Raw genomic sequence first — 20,555 nt, 5'->3', positions numbered from 1 at the left:
CCGGCACTTTTTTCCCTGGTGCACACACACCTGACATTTAGTGAGTAATTGCTATTCTGGATGCCGCTGCATAGCCTGCACCACTCTGCAAGCCAAACAGCAGTTTTAGGTTGAAGCACTAATGCGATGGTGTGGTTTGATATTCCACTTTCTGTACGGCTACTGCTCACCGTGCAGAAAGCGTTAGGGTTAGCGTAGAAACATCACTGTAATGAAAAGCAGTATTTTAATTCACTGCCAAAGAAGCAATTGAAACATAGACAACATTGTACAATTGCAGATATGCATTTCTTCAAAACATTTTGAAAATTTCACTATCTCTCAGCTCTTAAGCTTCTCCACTCGTCATGAGGTTGTTGGACCAAATGTGTTCCAGTCACAAATCAATGTTTGTTACCAAGTATTGACATGCTTTAGTCATGCAACCATGTATGGGCGCCAATGTGGCCATCACAGGTTCTAGTCACAGCCCAGCCACCTTTGCCGCATGTCTTCCCCTTCTCTCCCAACCCGATTTATTGTATGACAACAACTGTCAAATAAAGGCCATTAGAGTTTGCAAAACCTAAAAAAAAAACCATATAACTGTGATTGGTACTTATAACAGTCTACAATCTCAACGTCAGTTTTGTGGATTTCCAGTAGTGTTGTTGTGGTTGCTACGAAAAGCCAACATCTGCCCTTTGTTTTTGTTGCCTTGATCTCGCACCAGTCGACAAACCTCTGTGTCCACTCGCTGTCTTTTCTCTGGGTCATGCTCAACTGTCTGTGACTTTATGTTAAATTCATCCAAAAACATGTGAGGATCACACAATGTGAGTTATTGATAGAAAAATCTATGATGCAGAGGGTGACCAGAAATGGAGTTGGTGCCTTCCCCCTCCTCGACTGTGGACAAGGCTGTGTGTGTGTGTGTGTCAGACACACACACAGCCTTGTCCTCACGTACTGTGGGTGACTGGTTACATAGTGTGGTATCCAGTGAAGAAGATGGTCTGCAGTGCTCAATGTAAAGGCACTGTACAAGTGAAATCCTGCCTCTACTTCAGTTAATCTGATGATATTAGAAGTCAATGTTTAAACTGTGTAAAATGTTACAAAACTCAGATACGTTGCAGTACAAGGCATGTGCAGAAGCAATGAAAACTGCACCCAGCATTGTTTACGAAAAGAGACTAGTGATACTCCACTGGAAATTAGTTTTACTCATCTATTACTAGTATATTGGATAAAACTTAAAGTTAGCAAGAAAGATAATGTAGCATTAAGAATTCTCCAAAATTGTTGGGAATATTCAATACTCCAAAATGTCATTGTCTCAAACCAAAGGTTTTTAAAGTTTGGAAAAGCTTAATTATTGTTCTTACTAGTCAGAATGTCAATGCAGGTATTTTAAATTACAATTCTGGATAGTCAAAAAGCACATTTAGATCGAAATTTAGAACGTAAGAGGGACAGTCAGACGAAACCGATGTTATGTTAAAAAGGCCTGCCATACAGTTCACTTGACCGGGCCAATCAGCGAACAGAAAAAGAAATTGTGAATGATGACGTTTATTTTCTGCGCTGTAGTCTGCCTGTAGTTTTAGCGATGGCATTGGAGCAAGTGAAGGAAGCCGTTCAGTCCGTCGTTAGCCACGCTTCCAAAGGTTGAATTAACATTAATCAACCACCTCGTTCGGATCGGTTCTTCTCTCCTCACAGTGGAGGATGGTTGTTTACAGCGCAGGCAACTTACGGCACGCTTCTCAGCGTCATACCGGCGCGTTCTTAAATACGTCACGGACAAACGTTAAAACCTCGACACAGGTCACGCCTCCAGGAAGCAGAGAGCCCAGGCCCTCTGTATGAAGCGAGGAGTAGTACAGGGGGGCGTTTTATTTACCAGGCCACGAGAACAATGGTTTAAAGACAATATTGGGTCCGGCGTGGTGCTGTGAAACAGCCTCAGTTTAGTTCCTTCAGAGCTCCGCTCAGCTGCACTTTTAGCGTCTCTTTGACGTCGCAAGAGAAGCAGGTGAGTCTGTTCGGCTCGTGCGCAGTGAGATAAATGATAATAAAGCGACTATGACGACGTTTTCTCTTTCAACCACCCACTCGTATGGAAGTAAATATATGTCACTAGGATTTTAAATAAAAATGCCACTGAAATTTTAATGTTGTATGTTTGTGCTTACTTTTCTGCTGTTCATATATATATCCAGGATACATTTTTATTGTCATTATTTTTACATGGCTGAAATTTCATTTTATTTTCCACTTCAAGATTAAAAAAAAAAAAATCACATTACTATTCAAAGTAAGCACATTTTCAATAAAAAGAAATCCCACAGCTGAAATTCACAGCTCAGTGAGTCTTATAGCTGCGAGTGAACCTGACATTTCTGGCTGTTGTTGCGTCTTTACAAACTGCATACCTCGATGCGAATGCTTACATAGGTGTCAGGTGTCAACTTTATGCTATTTGTGTTTCCTTCCAGGTCAGATTAACTATGACTAAGAAACATGTCTGCTAAAGAAGACAATGAAGGGAAATCGAGGTAAGAAGCTGCAGCGTTCCCAGTAATGTTGATGATGTGAAATAACCTTAATCTCACATTGCATTTGTGTATGGGGTGCCCTCTGTAAGGTTGCGCATAAAAAAATTATAAGCAATAATTTGGCTTATTTAGCCAGTCGTAAAGGAAAAAAGGTGAGTGTCAATTTTTTCAGTCATATTTTCATCATTTCAAAATATATATTTATTTTCCAAACATTTAATTTTCAAACTAAATATTTATTTTCCTGACTAAATATTTAGCTCAGATCTAAATATTTAACAACCAAGCTAAATATTTAGCTATAAGTTAAATGTTTAGGTCCAAGCTAAATATTGCATGTTGGCCTGCTGACAAGCGGAAGAATAATATCAAAATAAAAGCTGAGTTTTGCAGACCTCTACAAAATGCCACATTTAAAAAAAATCATTGATTGTTTTGGTCAATGGTAATTAATAATTGATTGATTATCTTGTCCACTATGATAGATGAAAACATACAGAATCTACAGCAACAGTTTCTGCATCAGCACCCACCACTGTGATCAAGCCAGAACACATTTCTGCGTTTCATGTTCTTTCACTCTTTAGTTGTTTTCAACATTTTTACACAAAAAGTATATTGATGGAATTTTTTATGTAAATAATTTTGTTTTAAGAATGGATAAACGGGAAGTCTTAAACTTCGATAGCAAGTTAAGAGTAAGGTTGTCCGGACACAGTGGCGGATGTTGATGCAGAAACTGTTGAAACACGAGTGAACGTCTGTAGCTGTTAAAATGCCACGTCATCTAACGTGATGGACATGTCAAGAGGAAAAGAATCGATGATAAAAAACAAAACAAAAAAAATGTTTTTGGTTTTGATGAAACTAAAGACACGCTGGAGGGACGAATTGCTCCTCCAGCAGTGGAGTTTATATAGCGGTCCTCAAAACCCAGCTTTTATTTTGATATTCCACTTTTGCTCATCATCAAACCAATATGCACTAGTAGCTAACTATTTAGCTTGGACGTAAATGTTTAGCATGCTTGCTAAATATTTAGCTAACAACCTAAATATGTTGTTAGCAAGCTAAATATTTAGCTTGGAAAATAAATGTTTAGTTTGGAACTATATATTTAGTCAGCTAAATAAATATTTAATTGTGAGCTAAAATTGAGTTTAAAAACGAAATATTTAGCTGAGTTTACCTGGTGAAGATATGGCTTTGACAATTGAACACCCACATTGTTTTCCCCGTGACAGGCTAAATAAACCCAAATTATTGCTGTTAATTGTTGACTGTGTCACCTTACAAACGGCTCCCCGTGTTTGTGCTGCTTGTATTACATTTGATGTTGCTCTTTCAGCTTTCACCACACCGATTTGTACGGCAGCATCCCTCCAACATGTCTGCCCATCGTGTACCACCCTGGCTATAACATCACATTCATGGGCCTGGAAAAGCTCCACCCATTTGACTCAGGAAAGTGGGGGAAAGTCATCCGCTTCCTGAAAGGTAGGAGAGTTCTGGACAGGTTATTTGTGATGGGACATCTCCCTGAGCCACAGGGTGTTGAACTGCTTAAAGCTGGTCTTCGTGGCAAATGGAGAAAGAAAACATGGAGAGAATAAAAAAGGATGAGACGCAGGTGGCTGTGTGTTTAGGTCTGAACCTCCAGCAGGTTTTCTACCTGGATTGTCTTGGGCCTCTTGGCTGCTTTTCTGTTCATTTCTGGGTAGGTTTGTGGTTCCATACTCTCCACAACTTTCTTCCTGACCTGAATTCATACTAAGAATAAAATTGCACATAGCTGGACTCTGTTTACTTATTAGGTGACTTCTGAAGGCAGGTGGCTGCACTGAATTTTATTTAAGTAAAGGGCTGAATACAAATGTCTGCTACATTTTTCAGGGTTTTCTTATTTAAAAAAAAAAAGATAGAAGTGTTTCTTGGGTGGTTTTGAGTTGTTTTTAAGGAGTGTTTATTCTCTTTTCTATTATTTATTGGATCCGTCTTGTTTCTGTTTTACTTTAGTTCAGTCCTTTAGTGATTCTAGTTTTTTATTTCTTGTCTAGTTATTATTTGTTACTCTAGATTTATTATGTTTCTTTGGTCTAGTTTTTATTTGGCGTTAGATTTATTTCCTAGTCCTCTGTGTGCTCTCCCTCACCCCCTGTACCATTTTCTCTCTCTCTCCTCCTCAGTCTGCCTTTTGCTCTCTCCCCTCACACCTGCAACCTGTTTCTAATCATCCGTCTGTTTCATGTTCAGTAATTAATCCCCCTATATACAACTTATTCCCAGTTCCTCCTTGCTGGTTCCTCTCGTCTGCTCCCATTATATCCTGTTGTTCTTCCAACCTGAGGGTCTGAATAGTTTTGCAAGTCACTGTGTTCCCTGCCGTTATTTTTCTGTGGATTCCTGTTTTTGGTTTGGCTCTGGCTCCTTGTGTTCCCTGTGATTTAGTTTGCAAGTTTTTGTTTTTTTTCATTAAAACCTACAAGCTGCCTTTGCCTTTCTTTTGAGTCCACCTACAAACACCGCAACACGAATAAAAGAGTATGATATAGTCTTAAATATATATTTGGTATAAATTAATTAATTTGTCTGTTTGGACAGTTAACGACATTTATGCTGGTTTTACTTGATTTTTTTTAAATCAATACCAACATATTCATATTCTACTCATATTGCTGCAAGTAACAGGACATATGTTTTTCTCAATAAGCCTCATCATGTATTGGTCTTATTTGTGTCTGAATGTGCTGCAGAGGAGCAGTTCATCACCGATGAGAACATAGTGGAAGCCCGTGAAGCCTCAGAGGAGGATCTGCTGGTGGTTCACACGAAGCGTTATCTCTGTAGTTTAAAGGTAGCTTCTGTCTCTCTGGCATGGTGATGTGTTTATTTTTCTCCTGTCCCATATCACTGTCAGCTGCATCTTAATAAATTGTAATGTCCCTAAAAAGTTTGGCTAATCCAGTTATGCGGTTAAATAAGATGAGAAGCTAGCTTTAGATTGCCCAGAGTGATAATCCTGGAGCTCTGTGCAGAACGTTAAAGAGAGAAACTGCTGACAGATTTTTTATTTTATTTTTTTTACTTTTGAAAATTTGTCCTTACGTCAACTTTTAGCATGAAAGGTGCATACTCTTTTATACACGAGGCCCCTGCTCTCTATGTGGACTAAGACTGAGCTTACTGGGACACTGTTGTTGTTTTTTGCAGATTGAAATACTCCAGCTAATATTCTGAAAAGTGTTTTTTATTTTCATGCTGTTTAATGCTTCTCAGTGTTTTCCTTTGTCCTCTGCAGTGGTCTTTTGTGGTGGCAACTATCACTGAAATCCCACTCCTGGTGATTTTACCTAACTGTCTGGTTCAACAGAAGGTGCTGAGACCTTTACGGACCCAAACAGGAGGAACCATAATGGTTGGTGTACATCAGCCTCTTTTACCGTATTGTGTTTTTGACTTAGTAATATAATTTCTCACTTTTTTTTTTACTCCTTCTCTCACTCTTATTTGTTGCTGGAATTGATCAAGTCGTGTTACAGTATAATGAAATACATGCATGATTATAAAAACAGGGCCAGGAATCGGCTATGAAAACCAAAAGTGTGTGTGTGCTCCCTCTCCAGAGTTTTGTTTGTTTGCAGCATGGTACAGGAAACAAGTCTGCTTCTGGCTTTTTCCCTGGACTATCAAACAACAGCCTGATTAACATTCCAGACATCGTTCTCATATTCACTAAGTGGACATTTTGTGAACTGATATGCCAGAATAAAACCAGGAGGCGAGAAGATTTACTCACCTCTGAATGCTTCTACTAATGTCAGTCTGACTTGCTTTCCTATAATTCAGCTATTAGTTATTTCACCACATGGACTCTCAGATTAAGTCTCATTAAGATAGTTGGATAAACTTTAGACACGCTAGTTTTACTCAACTCTGAGTTAAACTAGCTGGTTTTCTAATGTGCAAAACTCAGAAGTGATGTCATCCCTGAATCTAAACTCTGACTCTCCTGAAGTTAAATTGCCGACTGACTCTTGTTAATGTGGAGCCTAAGATCCACTCGGAGCGCTCACCTTGGACAGGTCGCCAGTCTGTCACAGTGAATTAATAATATTTGTATTATTAATATTTAACATCTTGAAAGGAGTACCTTGTCAACTAATAAGCAGTTTCCCTTTGGGAATCAATAAAGTATATTCCGTTCTATTCTATGTAGACTAATGTAGCTTCCCCGTCAGTGAAAGTAAACTAGATCTGAAATGCATTGCTTGTCATGTTTCTCACAGTCTTGTGCAATTTGTTTTATTGATTTGTTTCATTTAGCTTTTCCCATTCTTGGATGTCGACCCAAAATAAAATGCACCAATCAGGCAGACCTTAATCGCCACAAACATAACTAATTACGGTTGGCTCCCATCCTGTCCGGTTAGGAAAAAATGGCTGTTACGAAGATTTAGTTGATTTTTGTTGTTGTGCTTATACTAGATGCAATAGCCAAAGAAAATGAGATCAGGTTTCTCCCAGACCTCTGCGCTCTGAGTGTGAGGAGTGGTGGAGATTAATCAGATGGCTATTGTACCATATTCTTGTTTCCCCTCAGTCAAAGTGAAGTGCCTGAGCAATAGCCTGGGTGTGAGCGTACATGATAATGAGTGTTAGTACTCATCCACTAAAGACAATCTCTTCTCATCAGATCTACTACAGCCTTATCTTGTTTTGTACGTAGAAGGAAAGTGCTCTTTCATGTTTAGGAAAGAAATTGTGAACTGACTGACCCCCTGCAATTCTTTGTGTTTTGCTCAGAAACAAATGTGAGAGAGGTGGAGAGTCAAAAAAGCCAACAATAACAAATTTTTATGAAGCCACAATGGCTACATATACATGGCCTATATTTGTGCGCTTGGGTGTGTAACCTAGAGGTTCATTTGGTGAGCGTTCACTATGAAGACATAACATTATTAATCATAATGTAAGGCCTCAGAAGAAATTTTTTCACCACAGCTTATAAGCCTTTTTTAATTTGAAATGTGCTTATGCTATAGCTCAACCGCAAACACATAAATAACACTGATGTTTTGAATGCTTATGATAAAGGTGTAACTAAAGACTGATATGGAGTGAAATTAAATTTCTGAGTGGAATCCTGACTCAGAGTGGCTTCAATTCCCCATCTCACCCTCTGCGTCACCAGATCCCCCCCGTTTCAAAAATCAGCATGAATATGGGACAGAGTTTGTGTGGTGGACCAAGTGCTCTCCTGTCAAGCTTATATATACACTGCTCAAAAAAATAAAGGGAACCCTCAAATAACACATCCTAGATCTGAATGAAAGAAATATTCTCATTGAATACTTTGTTCTGTACAAAGTTGAATGTGCTGACAACAAAATCACACAAAAATCATCAATGGAAATCAAATTTATTAACCAGTGGAGGCCTGGATTTGGAGCCACACACAAAATTAAAGTGAAATAACACTACACGCTGATCCAACTTTAATGTAATGTCCTTAAAACAAGTCAAAATGAGGCTCAGTATTGTGTGTGGCCTCCACGTGCCTGTATGACCTCCCTACAACGCCTGGGCATGCTCCTGATGAGGTGGCGGATGGTCTCCTGAGGGATCTCCTCCCAGACCTGGACTAAAGCATCCGCCAACTCCTGAACAGTCTGTGGTGCAACGTGACGTTGGTGGATGGAGCGAGACATGATGTCCCAGATGTGCTCAATCGGATTCAGGTCTGGGGAACGGGCTGGCCAGTCCATAGCTTCAATGCCTTCATCTTGCAGGAACTGCTGACACACGCCAGCCACATGAGGTCTAGCATTGTCCTGCATTAGGAGGAACCCAGGGCCAACCGCATCAGCATATGGTCTCACAAGGGGTCTGAGGATCTCATCTCGGTACCTAATGGCAGTCAGGCTACCTCTGGTGAGCACATGGAGGGCTGTGCGGCCCTCCAAAGAAATGCCACCCCACACCATTACTGACCCACTGCCAAACCGGTCATGCTGAAGGATGTTGCAGGCAGCAGACCGCTCTTCACGGCGTCTCCAGACTCTGTCACGTCTGTCACATGTGCTCAGTGTGAACCTGCTTTCATCTGTGAAGAGCACAAGGCGCCAGTGGCGAATTTGCCAATCCTGGTGTTCTCTGGCAAATGCCAAGCGTCCTGCACGGTGTTGGGCTGTGAGCACAACCCCGATCTGTGGACGTCGGGCCCTCATACCATCCTCATGGAGTCGGTTTCTAACCGTTTGTGCAGACACATGCACATTTGTGGCCTGCTGGAGGTCATTTTGCAGGGCTCTGGCAGTGCTCCTCCTGTTCCTTCTTGGACAAAGGCAGAGGTAGCGGTCCTGCTGCTGGGTTGTTGCCCTCCTACGGCCTCCTCCACGTCTCCTGGTGTACTGGCCTGTCTCCTGGTAGCGCCTCCAGCCTCTGGACACTACGCTAACAGACACAGCAAACCTTCTTGCCACAGCTCGCATTGATGTGCCATCCTGGATGAGCTGCACTACCTGAGCCACTTGTGTGGGTTGTGGAGTCCGTCTCATGCTACCACGAGTGTGAAAGCACCACCAACATTCAAAACTGACCAAAACATCAGCCAGACAGCATAGATACTGAGAAGTGGTCTGTGGTCTCAACTGCAGAACCACTCCTTTATTGAGTGTGTCTTGCTAATTGCCAATAATTTCCACCTGTTGTCTATTCCATTTGCACAGCAGCAGGTGAAATTGATTGTCAATCAGTGTTGCTTCCTAAGTGGACAGTTTGATTTCACAGAAGTTTGATTTACTTGGAGTTATATTGTGTTGTTTAAGTGTTCCCTTTATTTTTTTGAGCAGTGTATATTTATTTATAAATATAGCCTATATCCGTTGATTTTTGGCCTAGTGCAGTCATTCATTTATACCAGCAGGTGGCATGGTCTATCACAAGAAAAAATAAATTACCAACTACAGTACACCAAAGGGAATGTTACTGTATCTGTGCCACAAAATGGTCACTTTGTACAACTTTTAGATAAGATCAAAGTATTAGCTTAGCTCTCCCTTTCTATTTCTTCACTTAGATGTCTCAGCAGAAAAGCCAATCTGTTGAGAAATTGATGGCAAGTCAATATTTTATTGTGGTATTTATTTATTTTTTGCTGTGGAGAACTCAATAAAACTTCTCCTCACTATACAAACACATACATACAAACACATATGAGCACAATATCCTCCCAGCTCTCAGGAAGCTCTTTATCCATTTCTTCAAACATTTGGTTGATTTTGGCAGTGAGCTGACTGTAAGCCCCATCATTTTATTGCAGTGTGTTGTGACTGCTATCTGAAACCACATTAATTATGAACTGCTGGTGAGATTCTAAGAGTGTGCTTTGCAAAAATACGTCAGACATGCCTGCCAAATTGGCAGACGTGGGAGTGTCTCAGGCAGGACATTTCTGAAACCCATAGCCACAGGCCAACGTACTTGTGTGCAGCAGGCAGTGTCGGACTTGGCCATTTTGAGACCTGAGGCAAACGTCTTTGTTTCGCTTTTGTGGTTTCTGTGAAGGAGTTATCAAGAAAACAACTATTCACACACAGAGGTAGGTGAGAAAACTGGACCAGCAACAGAAGCAGTTAGCAAGCATGTTTTCACAAACAGAGAGCTGATATCAAGATGGTGCAGTTAGTAGACTATTGCCTTGCTGCTAGGAAGTCCTGGGTTCAAATCCCAACCTGGGGCCTTTCTGTGTCTCTAAACTACCCTCATTATGAGTTTATGGGGATTGTTGTCTGTCTCTGTTGCCATGTAATGGTCCTATTTAGGGTATACGTGGGATCCCAGCTAATGGACATGGGCAATAGTCCCTCATGATCCTGCCAGGATAAGTAGGTATATAGATAATGCAAGGGACAGAAGGATATGTTATGTATACTGATCGAATCTTCTTCCGCAGGCTGGGAAGCTGGCTGTTGAGCGAGGATGGGCCATAAATGTAGGTGAGTTTTCAGCCATTTGTACTTACAATGGCATCGTACCAACCTTTCAACCACTGTGCTGTATCTCATTTGTGATTTTTTTAATTTTATTTTTCACAAGATAACAGCGAAACATTACCTTTGACGTACACATTTGTGTAAACAACAAAATGATAATGAACTTAATTGTACTATTTATTTTTTTCACTTAGAGAATTGTACCTGGGGCCTAAAATTTAAAAGTAAATTTACTACTGCAGAGCAGGTGGACGGCAGAAGTTTCTGAGATATTCTGTGTGCTGTTGTTCCACTGACAGCCATTTTAAGACTATTAGCATTAAAGTCATATTGAGAGATGGGAGCGAAAAGTGTTTGAACTGTCATGGGATCTCACTTCTCAGCCTCCCTGGAAAAACGTTCCCTGTGCCTGACATCAGAGGTCTTCAAAGTGGGGGGTCACGAAGGTACTGCAGGGGGATCGGGAGATTTCTGATCAGATACTTTTGTCTCTAAAACGACTTCAACATGAATCCAACATATAACAAATGGATGAAAGGAGGGATAAAATCACATATTCCAGTCACAAATGCACACATACAGAAATACAAGCGCCGTCCAATATGTTGAGTTCTGCATTTTATGCAAAATAACAGTTTGTTCATGGCTTTGGCATTGTTAAACCATCACTTTTGTATTTCAACTTGTTTAAAATAAAAAATACTATTTGTACTGAGTGCACAGTAATAAAGCATGTTTTATGTTATGTAATGCTAAGTCTCATTTAATTTAACACTGTGTATGTATCCCACCGATTGCCAAAGTTTGGTTTCAGGAGCAATTTGCTTTCTGGCTGTGCAACAGTGGAGCAGAACGTTCTCCTTTTTTTTGTTTGTAGCAATAGATGCATCTTCAGCTAATAGTACTTTGTATAATAATACTAATAATATTTTGTGTCATCAGTGAAGTTGCATTCTAACTCTGAAATGAGCTCTTTGCCTGGCTCTGTTTTATCAGGGGGAGGCTTCCACCACTGCTCCGGTGACAAGGGAGGCGGCTTCTGTGCCTATGCTGACATCACACTGGCCATCAAGGCAAGGCTCAAACCAACACTGTTTGTTTTATCACAATGATAGCAGTGATTCTCTGTCACATCCAGCTGTAAACCATTTTATCTGAGAAAGTCATTTGAACTTCGAGTCATTGTCACGGAGCCAAATGGATGTAGAAGATGAAACGCATAAAAAGAAATGAGTTTAATAGCTTTAATAGCTTAATTTTGATTGTTAGATGTTTTTGCTGTGGCGTTTGACAAAGTTGCATACTATCCATCCATCCATTTTCTAACACCCTTGTCCCTAATGGGGTCAGGAGGGTTGCTGGTGTCTATCTCCAGCTAACGCTCCGGGCGAGAGGCAGGGTTCATCCTGGACAGGTCGCCAGTCTGTCGCAAAGCAGCACAGAGACAGACAGGACAAACAACCATGCACACACACACACACCTAGGGAGAATTTAGAGACCAACTAACCTAACTGTCATGTTTTTGGACTGTGGGAGGAAGCCGGAGAACCCGGACAGAACCCACCATGCACAGGGAGAACATGCAAACTCCATGCAGAAAGACCCCGGGCCGGGAATCGAACCCAGGACCTTCTTGCTGCAAGGCAACAGTGCTACCAACTGCACCACTGTGCAGCCTGGTTGAATACTAATTTAGATGATTTGTTATTATTATTATTATTATACCTCCAGCATAATTACTTTCTGCTTAATTTTTTCTTTTAAGATCTTTTACGACAGCCAGTGCACATGCACAACCCCTCCCCCCCCAAATTGTTTTTTGCTCCTGTAATCAAATACGCAGACAATTTTTGTAGATTGTGTGCAACACGCCCACTTACTGTGTATACAACATTTTTTACTTCACTCAGCTCCTTATTTGGAATATTTGCTGCTCTGGCCCTAAGTTTGATGATTCTATATAATATATGTGTTTCTCTCTCTGAGATGACTGGCAAGAAATATTGCACATTCCATATTCTAATATATATACATATAATATTGTAATTTTTTGAGACTTACTAGTAGTCCATCCATACCTTCATACGTCCATGCATACAAAATATTAATAACTGAATTAATAATTACTTGTGGGTATTGAAAACTGATATCATTTGCCAACAATAAGATGTTTTGTCAATTACTAATCAGTCAGTTAAATAATATTGAATGAGACAGGATCGAGTTCTGGATACCAGTTTTCACAGAAATTGTGCCTTTAAATGAGCATTAATTATCACAACTATGAATGCATTGTATTTACCAGGTAAAATTAGAAAATACTTGTCGGTTTGAGATACATAGGACTTTTATGGTTTTCTTATTGAGAAAGTCAAAAAATTTAATTTTTACACTAAAAACGTCCAAGTCTCCAACGAAATTAGAATATTGTCTGCCGTTCCTGTAGATGAGTGGGAAATGAATGACTGAAATGCTTGTATGAAACTATGACCAAGTTTGATAAGGAAATAAACTATTTTTTACTTTTCTTTGCTCAGTTTCTCTTTGAGAGAGTGGAAGGCATCTCCAGAGCCACCATCATTGACCTTGATGCTCATCAGGTAAACCAATACATTTCTCTCACTTTCTCATTATGGATATTTTCCAAATTATTAACTGGTTAATTTCTTTCAAAATCCATTTTCTTAATCATAAGAAGTATGTTTAGGTCACCGGATAAAAAACAGTGGTACGGGATGCCAGCAGGGACATTATTCAGAATCAGCTTCCATAAACGCATATGAAACCAAACTCCTCCACATCTGCGTAAAAATTACAATAATTGGCGAAGATTGCAAGCATGCGCAAAATTTGCAACTTATGACTGAATTTGCAATAATAGTTGGATTTAGGACTGTTACAATAAAAAAATATATCAATTAATTGCATGATAAATTAAAACAAGCTCAATATTCTCTCTCTCTTTTTACCAAAAATTGGATGATAAGTCTTCAGTCTGATTCTGTTTTTGAAGAACAAATTTGTTTACAGAGACTCAATCATTCTTTTTTTGTTGTTGATTCTGTTGTTTTGTTTTTTTATTTTGGATATTTAAAATGTCTGCAGTTGTTAAATGTTCATTAGAATTTAAAGTTTATTGATCTTTGAGAATGTGTTCTTGCATTATTATTATGCCATTATTACCATTATACTACTTGAAAATTGTCTCAAAACAACAATATTATTGTTTATCGCTACAACTTCTGGGACAATTTATTGTCCAGCAAAATTTGTTAGGCCTATAGTTGGATTCACAACTTCCTGATGGGACTGTCTAGGTGAGTACGACAGGGTGGGACAGAAGTCTGGGATGCAGTTGTCAAAAAGCAAAAGAATAAGTGATGAATTAATGTGTTGAATAAACTGGTTTGGGAACTGGTCTTACAGGGAAATGGACACGAGCGAGACTTTTTGGGCGACACCAGAGTGTTCATAATGGACATGTATAATCACAACATCTATCCAGGGGACGAATATGCCAAACGTAAGTCCAATAACTTTCTTCTCAAATTTGATTGTTCTTTTTCATAATCTAAGTCTCAGATATGGCCTTAACTCACTGCTGGGCATTAAATCGTCGTTACATCGTTCTGCATTTCCAGCACTGCTGGAGGGCTTTTGTCTCTTTTGACATCACCGTGTCAGTAATTCTGACTGAAGTCACAGTAACTCCTCACCATGTTAGCACTTCCAGCCAAGGACTCTCTACAACACAAGAATCCCATCTTTTTGCAGATAACTCTAATGATACACATGAGGAGTTTCTGTCCATTTTCAATTCCTTTCACATGTAGTTATCTTCTCTGAAACGAATCTAATCAAAGGCTCTTTTCTGCCTTCAGTAAGGTAAAACATCAATGCATCCTGGGTTGTTTAAGATGAGCTGCAGGGCAACATTCTGTTTATTTTCATCAAAGACAAATCTGATTTAAAGCAGAGCTATTTTACTTTCTAAAAGCAAAGAGGAATTGTATTTGTTACTGTTCTTTAATGCGTTTGAAGGTGCATTTATTTGAACATTAAAACAACAAAGCCTTATAGTGCTTTTGGTTATTCTAACTTTAGTTTAAAATAATGAAGACATCCATTAGTTGGCTGACTTTTTTCTATGCATCAGAGAGAGTAATCTACCTGACCATTGCAGTAGTCTTCCAGCATTAAGTGGACAGTAAAAGAGAAGATGCTTGCTTAACTGTCTCTTTAACTATCCCAATTATTTCAATTCATTTCCTCACTGTTCTAGCAGCCAGGGGTCAGCTGTGGACGAATGACTGAATGTAGTGTGAAGCACTTTGGGGTCCTCTGGACTTGATAAAGCTCTATGCAAGTGCAGGCCACCTAATACTGTTTATCTTCAGGAGCCATAAAGAGGAAGGTGGAGCTAGACTGGGGCACTGAAGACTCAGAGTACCTTCAGAAGGTGGAGCTTCACTCTGAGGGAGCGCTGAACGAGGTTCGTCCGGATATCATCGTCTATAATGCAGGGACAGACATCTTGGACGGGGATCCCCTCGGAGGCCTCTCCATATCTCCACAGGTACGCTGCCTTCTCTGACAGCTTTCTCTTAACTTTTACGGAAGGGGCTGTAGTTTCAGGTTGGGCTCCTTTAGTCGTTTCATTAGTTTATTCTCTGTGGTTTTTATGACCTTCTCTATATGTCTGGAGTTTCCTTCTAGAATGAAAAAAATGTCTGACCAAGTTAAAACAGTCAAATGTTCAAAGCTCAGGGTAAGGAACGATTTTGAGCTTCTTACTTGAAAAAAAATATAGATATCTATTTTACTTGTCTGATGCACCTATAGCACTTCTCAATGTCTGCTTTGCAATTATACAGTTGGATGAGCTGCCTTTGGTAAAAAATAAAAAATGAAAATGATTCCAGCATTGCCTTTCTACCGATGTTTGGTATTGTAGGCTCCAGAGGGTTTGTTTACAATGTTGGAAGGTTTTGTACATCAGAAATCCCATCTATACCATACACATAGATTTGATCCAAATGCAACTCAATTGTCGCAGCAATAGCATCAGATAATATCATCTCTTAATCTTACTCCTGGTTATGCAGACTCTCTGTTTGCACTGACGAAGGTTCATTTTTCAACTTATTACTGAGAAGAGCTCAAGCTTTTGACTGGTTAAGGTGTTTTCTGACTCGTACAGAAGGTTTTGGGAGAATCTTTTTCTTTCCGCTGCAACCAACCCCGTCTCCCATCTTTTTTTTAGTGCAGTGGGGTGAAAAAGGTTTTTGCCCTCTTACCTCATCTCCTATTTGTCAAACGTAAGTGTCTCAGAACACCAAACTAATTTGAATACTCCTCAAAGACAACACAAGTAATCATAAAAAGTGGATTTTAAATGAAGGTGTTTATTATTAAGGGAGATTAAAAAAATCCAAGCCTATATGACCCTGTGTGAAAAAGTGATTTTTGTTTTTACACTCCAAAGAAGTTAAAACATAAATGTGATTTATGAATATACTTTAATAATACTCAAGTTCGTCCAAAGAACAGAAAACAAACATATAGGACGCGCGCCTGTCTATGTGGGTAGAAGGCGCCTGAGGCTGCATCCCTGGGAGGGCGCCGCCCTTCAGTCAGATGAGAATAACAACAGTAGAGTAGATAAGGGGGAAAAAATCATATCTCAACCTGTGCCATATTAGGAATTGTTATGTCTTCTAGTGTCTGAAATCTGAATGCTCGCTTATTGTAGTGACTAGTTTTACTTGTTTTAATTACACAGTACTTAAACTATAAAAAGATTGCTGCCGTTAGATTGCATTATGTGGTTCCACTATCCTTGCAAGACGAAAGTACTTCACCAGATCAATTTAAAAAAATTGATATGTTAATGAGCGCTGATCCACAGTTCATTTTAGATTTATTGAATCCTATGAGCAGACTTCCATAAATGATAATAATATGATGATATTGCAGAATATCTTAGCAGTTTTAGCACTGCTCTAAATACACAGCTAATTTGTCAAAGAGGCTGGTAAATGGCATCAAGAAAGAAGTGCAGCTCTAACAATATTGTCAGAAGTTCTAGTCAGGCATATGCTCCTGCCACACATTCTGATGTTTGAAATCCCTCGCTGTGGGGCAACATTTGCTCTCAATAAATTAGGTTTAGAGTCGAGCCGTTCCCTCCCAGAATCCCCTGGCACAGACAGATGCGTTTCCAATCAGCGGCTTCCTGCCGGGGTCAGCCAGGCTATCTCCATGCTTCCGCTCTGTCCCCAGGGCTATGAAAGTCTGAGGGCTTACAGAGACCGACGGCTTCTTCTGCTTTCTTCTTGCCAGGGCATTGTTAAAAGGGACGAGATTGTGTTCAGGGCCGCAAAGCAACGAGGTATTCCCATCCTGATGGTGACGTCAGGAGGGTACCAGAAGAAAACGGCGCGGATTATCGCTGACTCCATTCTTAACTTACGTCAGCAGGGTCTGATTGGAGCCAAAGCTACGGAGAGGGAGGGATTGTCACAACTGGTGACCCACTTGACCCAAAGCTCTGGTTCTGCAGGATCAGCACACACCGCTGTGTGAGGACGGGTGGCCTGTAAGCTAACACTCTTGGAAATGCACTGATTTAACTTTATGGTGTGTATTTTTTTTTTTCTTCAGAGATTAATTATGATATTCTGTATGTTCGGAATCTATGAAAGCTCAACAATGAGTTTTTGCACATACACGATGATGGTGTAAAAGTTTGACAAACTTGTACATTTTGTGTGTGTCGTTTTATGAAGGTCTAAAGGAAAAATAGTAAATCAATAACATTCAATAGATTTCATAAGCATGTGCCATAAAATGTGTTTGTTGTGCGTTTGGTGGCAAATCATTGAGAGGGAATCCGTCATCTCAGGAAATCAAAAAAAACAACAAACATATAATAATGTTTGTTGGACTTAGTTAAAAACAATAATGTGGTGGAAGCGTCTTGTTTGTTGAGGGTAAAAAGGTTTTTTCACACCGAGACTACAATAGTTAATATAACTGTAACCAGGGATGGAGTCAAGGCCGGCTCCTCTAATGCCAACGTCAAGGCCGAATGTTTAGGACTTCGATAAATGTTTCAGGACTTTGTTTTGTTGTACACCACAAAATGCAATGGAAAACGGCTAATTACGCAAGCTAAACTACCAATTGGAATTAAACTGCTAATTATCATAATATACAAATTCTTACTTTATTTTAAAAATGATTGATAATAAAATCTCCGGCCAATGAAGATTTGCGAGGTTTTTTTTTTCTCTTTCTTTCTTTCTTGCGTTTGTTTGCGTGTGGCCACCCGAAACCGTAGATTTAGAGGTTGGCACAAGACAGTCCGCAACAAATAATGCGGCGCCGACTTCACACATGTAACTGTTATTATTGTTAATCCTTGCAGTGGAGGAAAGATGACTGCAATCAGAGAGGTGTTGATTTTTACGTTGTTCCAGACACGTTTTGCTTGTTTATACAAGTCCAACTGCTCCAATATGTGGAGTCTGAAAGCAGAAAGAGCGACTGGAGGTCAATATGGAAACACAATCTCCACATGCGATTAGCTTAATTCCTAATCGACGTCTTTAACTTTACATTCTAACATGGTATTTAAAAGTTGTCCAGCCTCTGTCGGTCCACACAAATTAACTTCCTGTCGCCATGTTTAATTCCTAACAGGAAGTCCTGGTTGCTTTGAAGGATTGTGATTGGTTTACATAGGTTGTAGCTTTGCCCTGCACTGTCCCCTATGGGTTTGACATGTTTAAAATGCCGCTCAGTAGTGTTATTCCGCGGGTTCGTGTGGATGAATGAACACTATTCTGATACCAAACAATTGTGGGCGAGATTATTTTGTAAAAAATGAATATCTTTGCTACATTGCTTTAGAAAGACCTGGCTGTGTGTGGACAAGGCTTTAGTTTGTGCCTTAATTTAAAAGGTTACTTGTGAAGGTTAAACAGTGTGGCACTAGGGTTGCGGTGTCTTTTTGCACTTTTGGCCAAAGATTGATATAAGTCAGAATTGAAGGCACTTCTACTTATTTTCCCTTGTGTCACTACAGGTCTCTAGATGTTGTCCCTTCGCATGGGTCAAATTTTCAAGTGCTTGCCGTTGTTTTCTTTCCCATTTTAATTCTTCATGTGTTTGAACAGCAAATGTAGTAATTTTCTGCATTCAAATTGCAGGTGTTTCCTCAGTAAAAGCTTGACCACACAGTCTGCGAACAATCAAAGAACCAAATGCCGTCCGCTGTAGTCAACAACCACAGGATTTTGTGGCTGATACCAACTAGAACGGTGTATTTTTTTCCTGCACTCTGATCATGCTGCTTTTCTCTCACATTCAGCTTATTGTGCGTCTGTGGGCGAAGATAAAAGGGAGTTAACTTTTTGTAATTGTGACAAAAACGAATTGGTCTCGTACCGGCCATGACCCAGCAGGTCGAACAAGAACAACACCAAGGACCGGGAAAAAAATCCGGTCGAGACCGGTCTTAGCCGTACATCCCTGTAACATTTGATAACCAACGGTTTCATTTCTGAGAAATATTCAAATACTTTTTTCCCTTTGTGTTTAAAATACCAGTGTTTCATTATGAACATAATGTTTGTTTTGTTTGTTTGTTTTTAACTCTTTTTTTGTTGTCTTAATCAGCTGCTATATCTAGATAAAATATTTAACTCTGGAAAACATTTAATATATTAAATTTAACATGAAATGAATCCACATGTGTCACATGTTTGCATCTTTGAGTTACAGCGGATTGATCACCCATCGTCAGGAAACTGGGGCTTCCTCATGAGCGATAAATGTATAGTATATTGGCTAAAAAAGTGAGACACTTAAGATCATGATTATGATTTGGGGTTTTATTTTATTTATTGTGATTTATTTTTCAAATAATGTCTAATAATCACTTTATTATTTGAACATAATGTTGAATGGGTTCACAAAATATGATTTTACGCTAATATTTGTAATAAAGTAGTGAACAGTTGAAAACATATCCTACCTTTATTTATTTAGAATAAATATCTAACTCGCTTTCAGCATACATCAGAGATCTGATTGGTCCATTTGTAATAATAATAATAATAATAATAATTTCATTTATAAAGCACTTTCAAACAAAGTACAGTTTAAAAACAGATAAAATACCAAGAAAAGCAGTGAAAACAATAGGTATAAAATTATGGCATATATGACAAAGTGGGTCTTTAAAATCTTCTGCCAGAACATGCCTGCCTGATGTCCTGAGGCAGATTGTTCCACGGTGACGAAAGGAAAAGACACGCTGTCCAAAGGGTTTTCTATTTACTTTAGGAATTTTTAGAAGGCCAGCGCCGAGAGCACAAAGGGAAACATATGAGCACAGAAGACCCAACAGGTACGAAAGAGCCAGACCATTTAGAGCCTTGTAGAATAAGAGGCAGTTATTCTAGTAATCAAGCTCCTCTCCAGTAGAACCAGCTCCCAGTTTTAGTCCCGTCTACTTTTTGATAGACGGGATAATTAAGATGTTTGCCCAGTCGTTGGATGACTGAGGTAGTAGAGTCTGCGGCCAGTTGAAAACGGCTTTAGCCACAGTCAAATGCTGTCACACTTGCAGAAACGTACAAATTAAAACCCGTTCTTACATGGATTGGTAGGCAACCCTTTGATTAATAGCTGGAATCAATCCTACAACATTCAAAAATTCAAGACCACTACTTTTCCCTTTGGGTCACAGATGCCTGGAAAAACATAACAATACCTTTAATAGGACTGTAAATTTAAACTTTGAGTATTAAACAACACATACAGCAAAGTAATTCATGTTTCAGAAGACAGCAAAATGGAGAAGAGTCCTCAATGTAAAAGTCATCTTAAAATCAAAGCAGTGGGAGCAGATTCTGATAAATAAGCTGCCTTTTGCACCTACTGTGTACATGGCCAGCAGTTTGGAGTGCAATCACTGACTGGACTCACTATTCTAATCAGGGTTGTTAGTTT

The 20,555-nt window shown here is 39.5% G+C and overlaps 1 protein-coding gene across 3 annotated transcripts; it reads left to right on the top strand.

The window, feature by feature from the left end:
- The first annotated feature begins 1,797 nt into the window (after positions 1–1,797).
- Positions 1,798–17,807, top strand: hdac11 (histone deacetylase 11). 3 transcript variants are annotated; one of them, XM_028003405.1, is made up of 11 exons: positions 1,798–2,017; positions 2,481–2,540; positions 3,889–4,037; positions 5,294–5,394; positions 5,839–5,955; positions 10,495–10,537; positions 11,531–11,607; positions 13,073–13,135; positions 13,962–14,058; positions 14,933–15,111; positions 15,241–15,431. In XM_028003405.1, the coding sequence occupies exons 2-11, from the start codon at positions 2,506–2,508 to the stop codon at positions 15,331–15,333; spliced, it is 954 nt and encodes a 317-aa protein (XP_027859206.1). In that variant the 5' UTR covers positions 1,798–2,017; positions 2,481–2,505; the 3' UTR covers positions 15,334–15,431. The 3 variants fall into 3 exon arrangements, with proteins under 3 accessions (XP_027859206.1, XP_027859205.1, XP_027859204.1); XM_028003404.1 differs by lacking the exon at positions 15,241–15,431 and adding an exon at positions 17,016–17,807 and having other exon boundaries at positions 1,799–2,017; XM_028003403.1 differs by lacking the exon at positions 15,241–15,431 and adding an exon at positions 16,878–17,807 and having other exon boundaries at positions 1,802–2,017.
- The last annotated feature ends 2,748 nt before the right edge of the window (positions 17,808–20,555 follow it).

This window comes from Xiphophorus couchianus, chromosome 20 (genome assembly GCF_001444195.1).
Source record: "Xiphophorus couchianus chromosome 20, X_couchianus-1.0, whole genome shotgun sequence".
NCBI lineage: Eukaryota > Metazoa > Chordata > Actinopteri > Cyprinodontiformes > Poeciliidae > Xiphophorus > Xiphophorus couchianus.
Note: the sequence above shows the minus strand (reverse complement) of the source record. Positions and strands in the feature narration are given on the sequence as shown.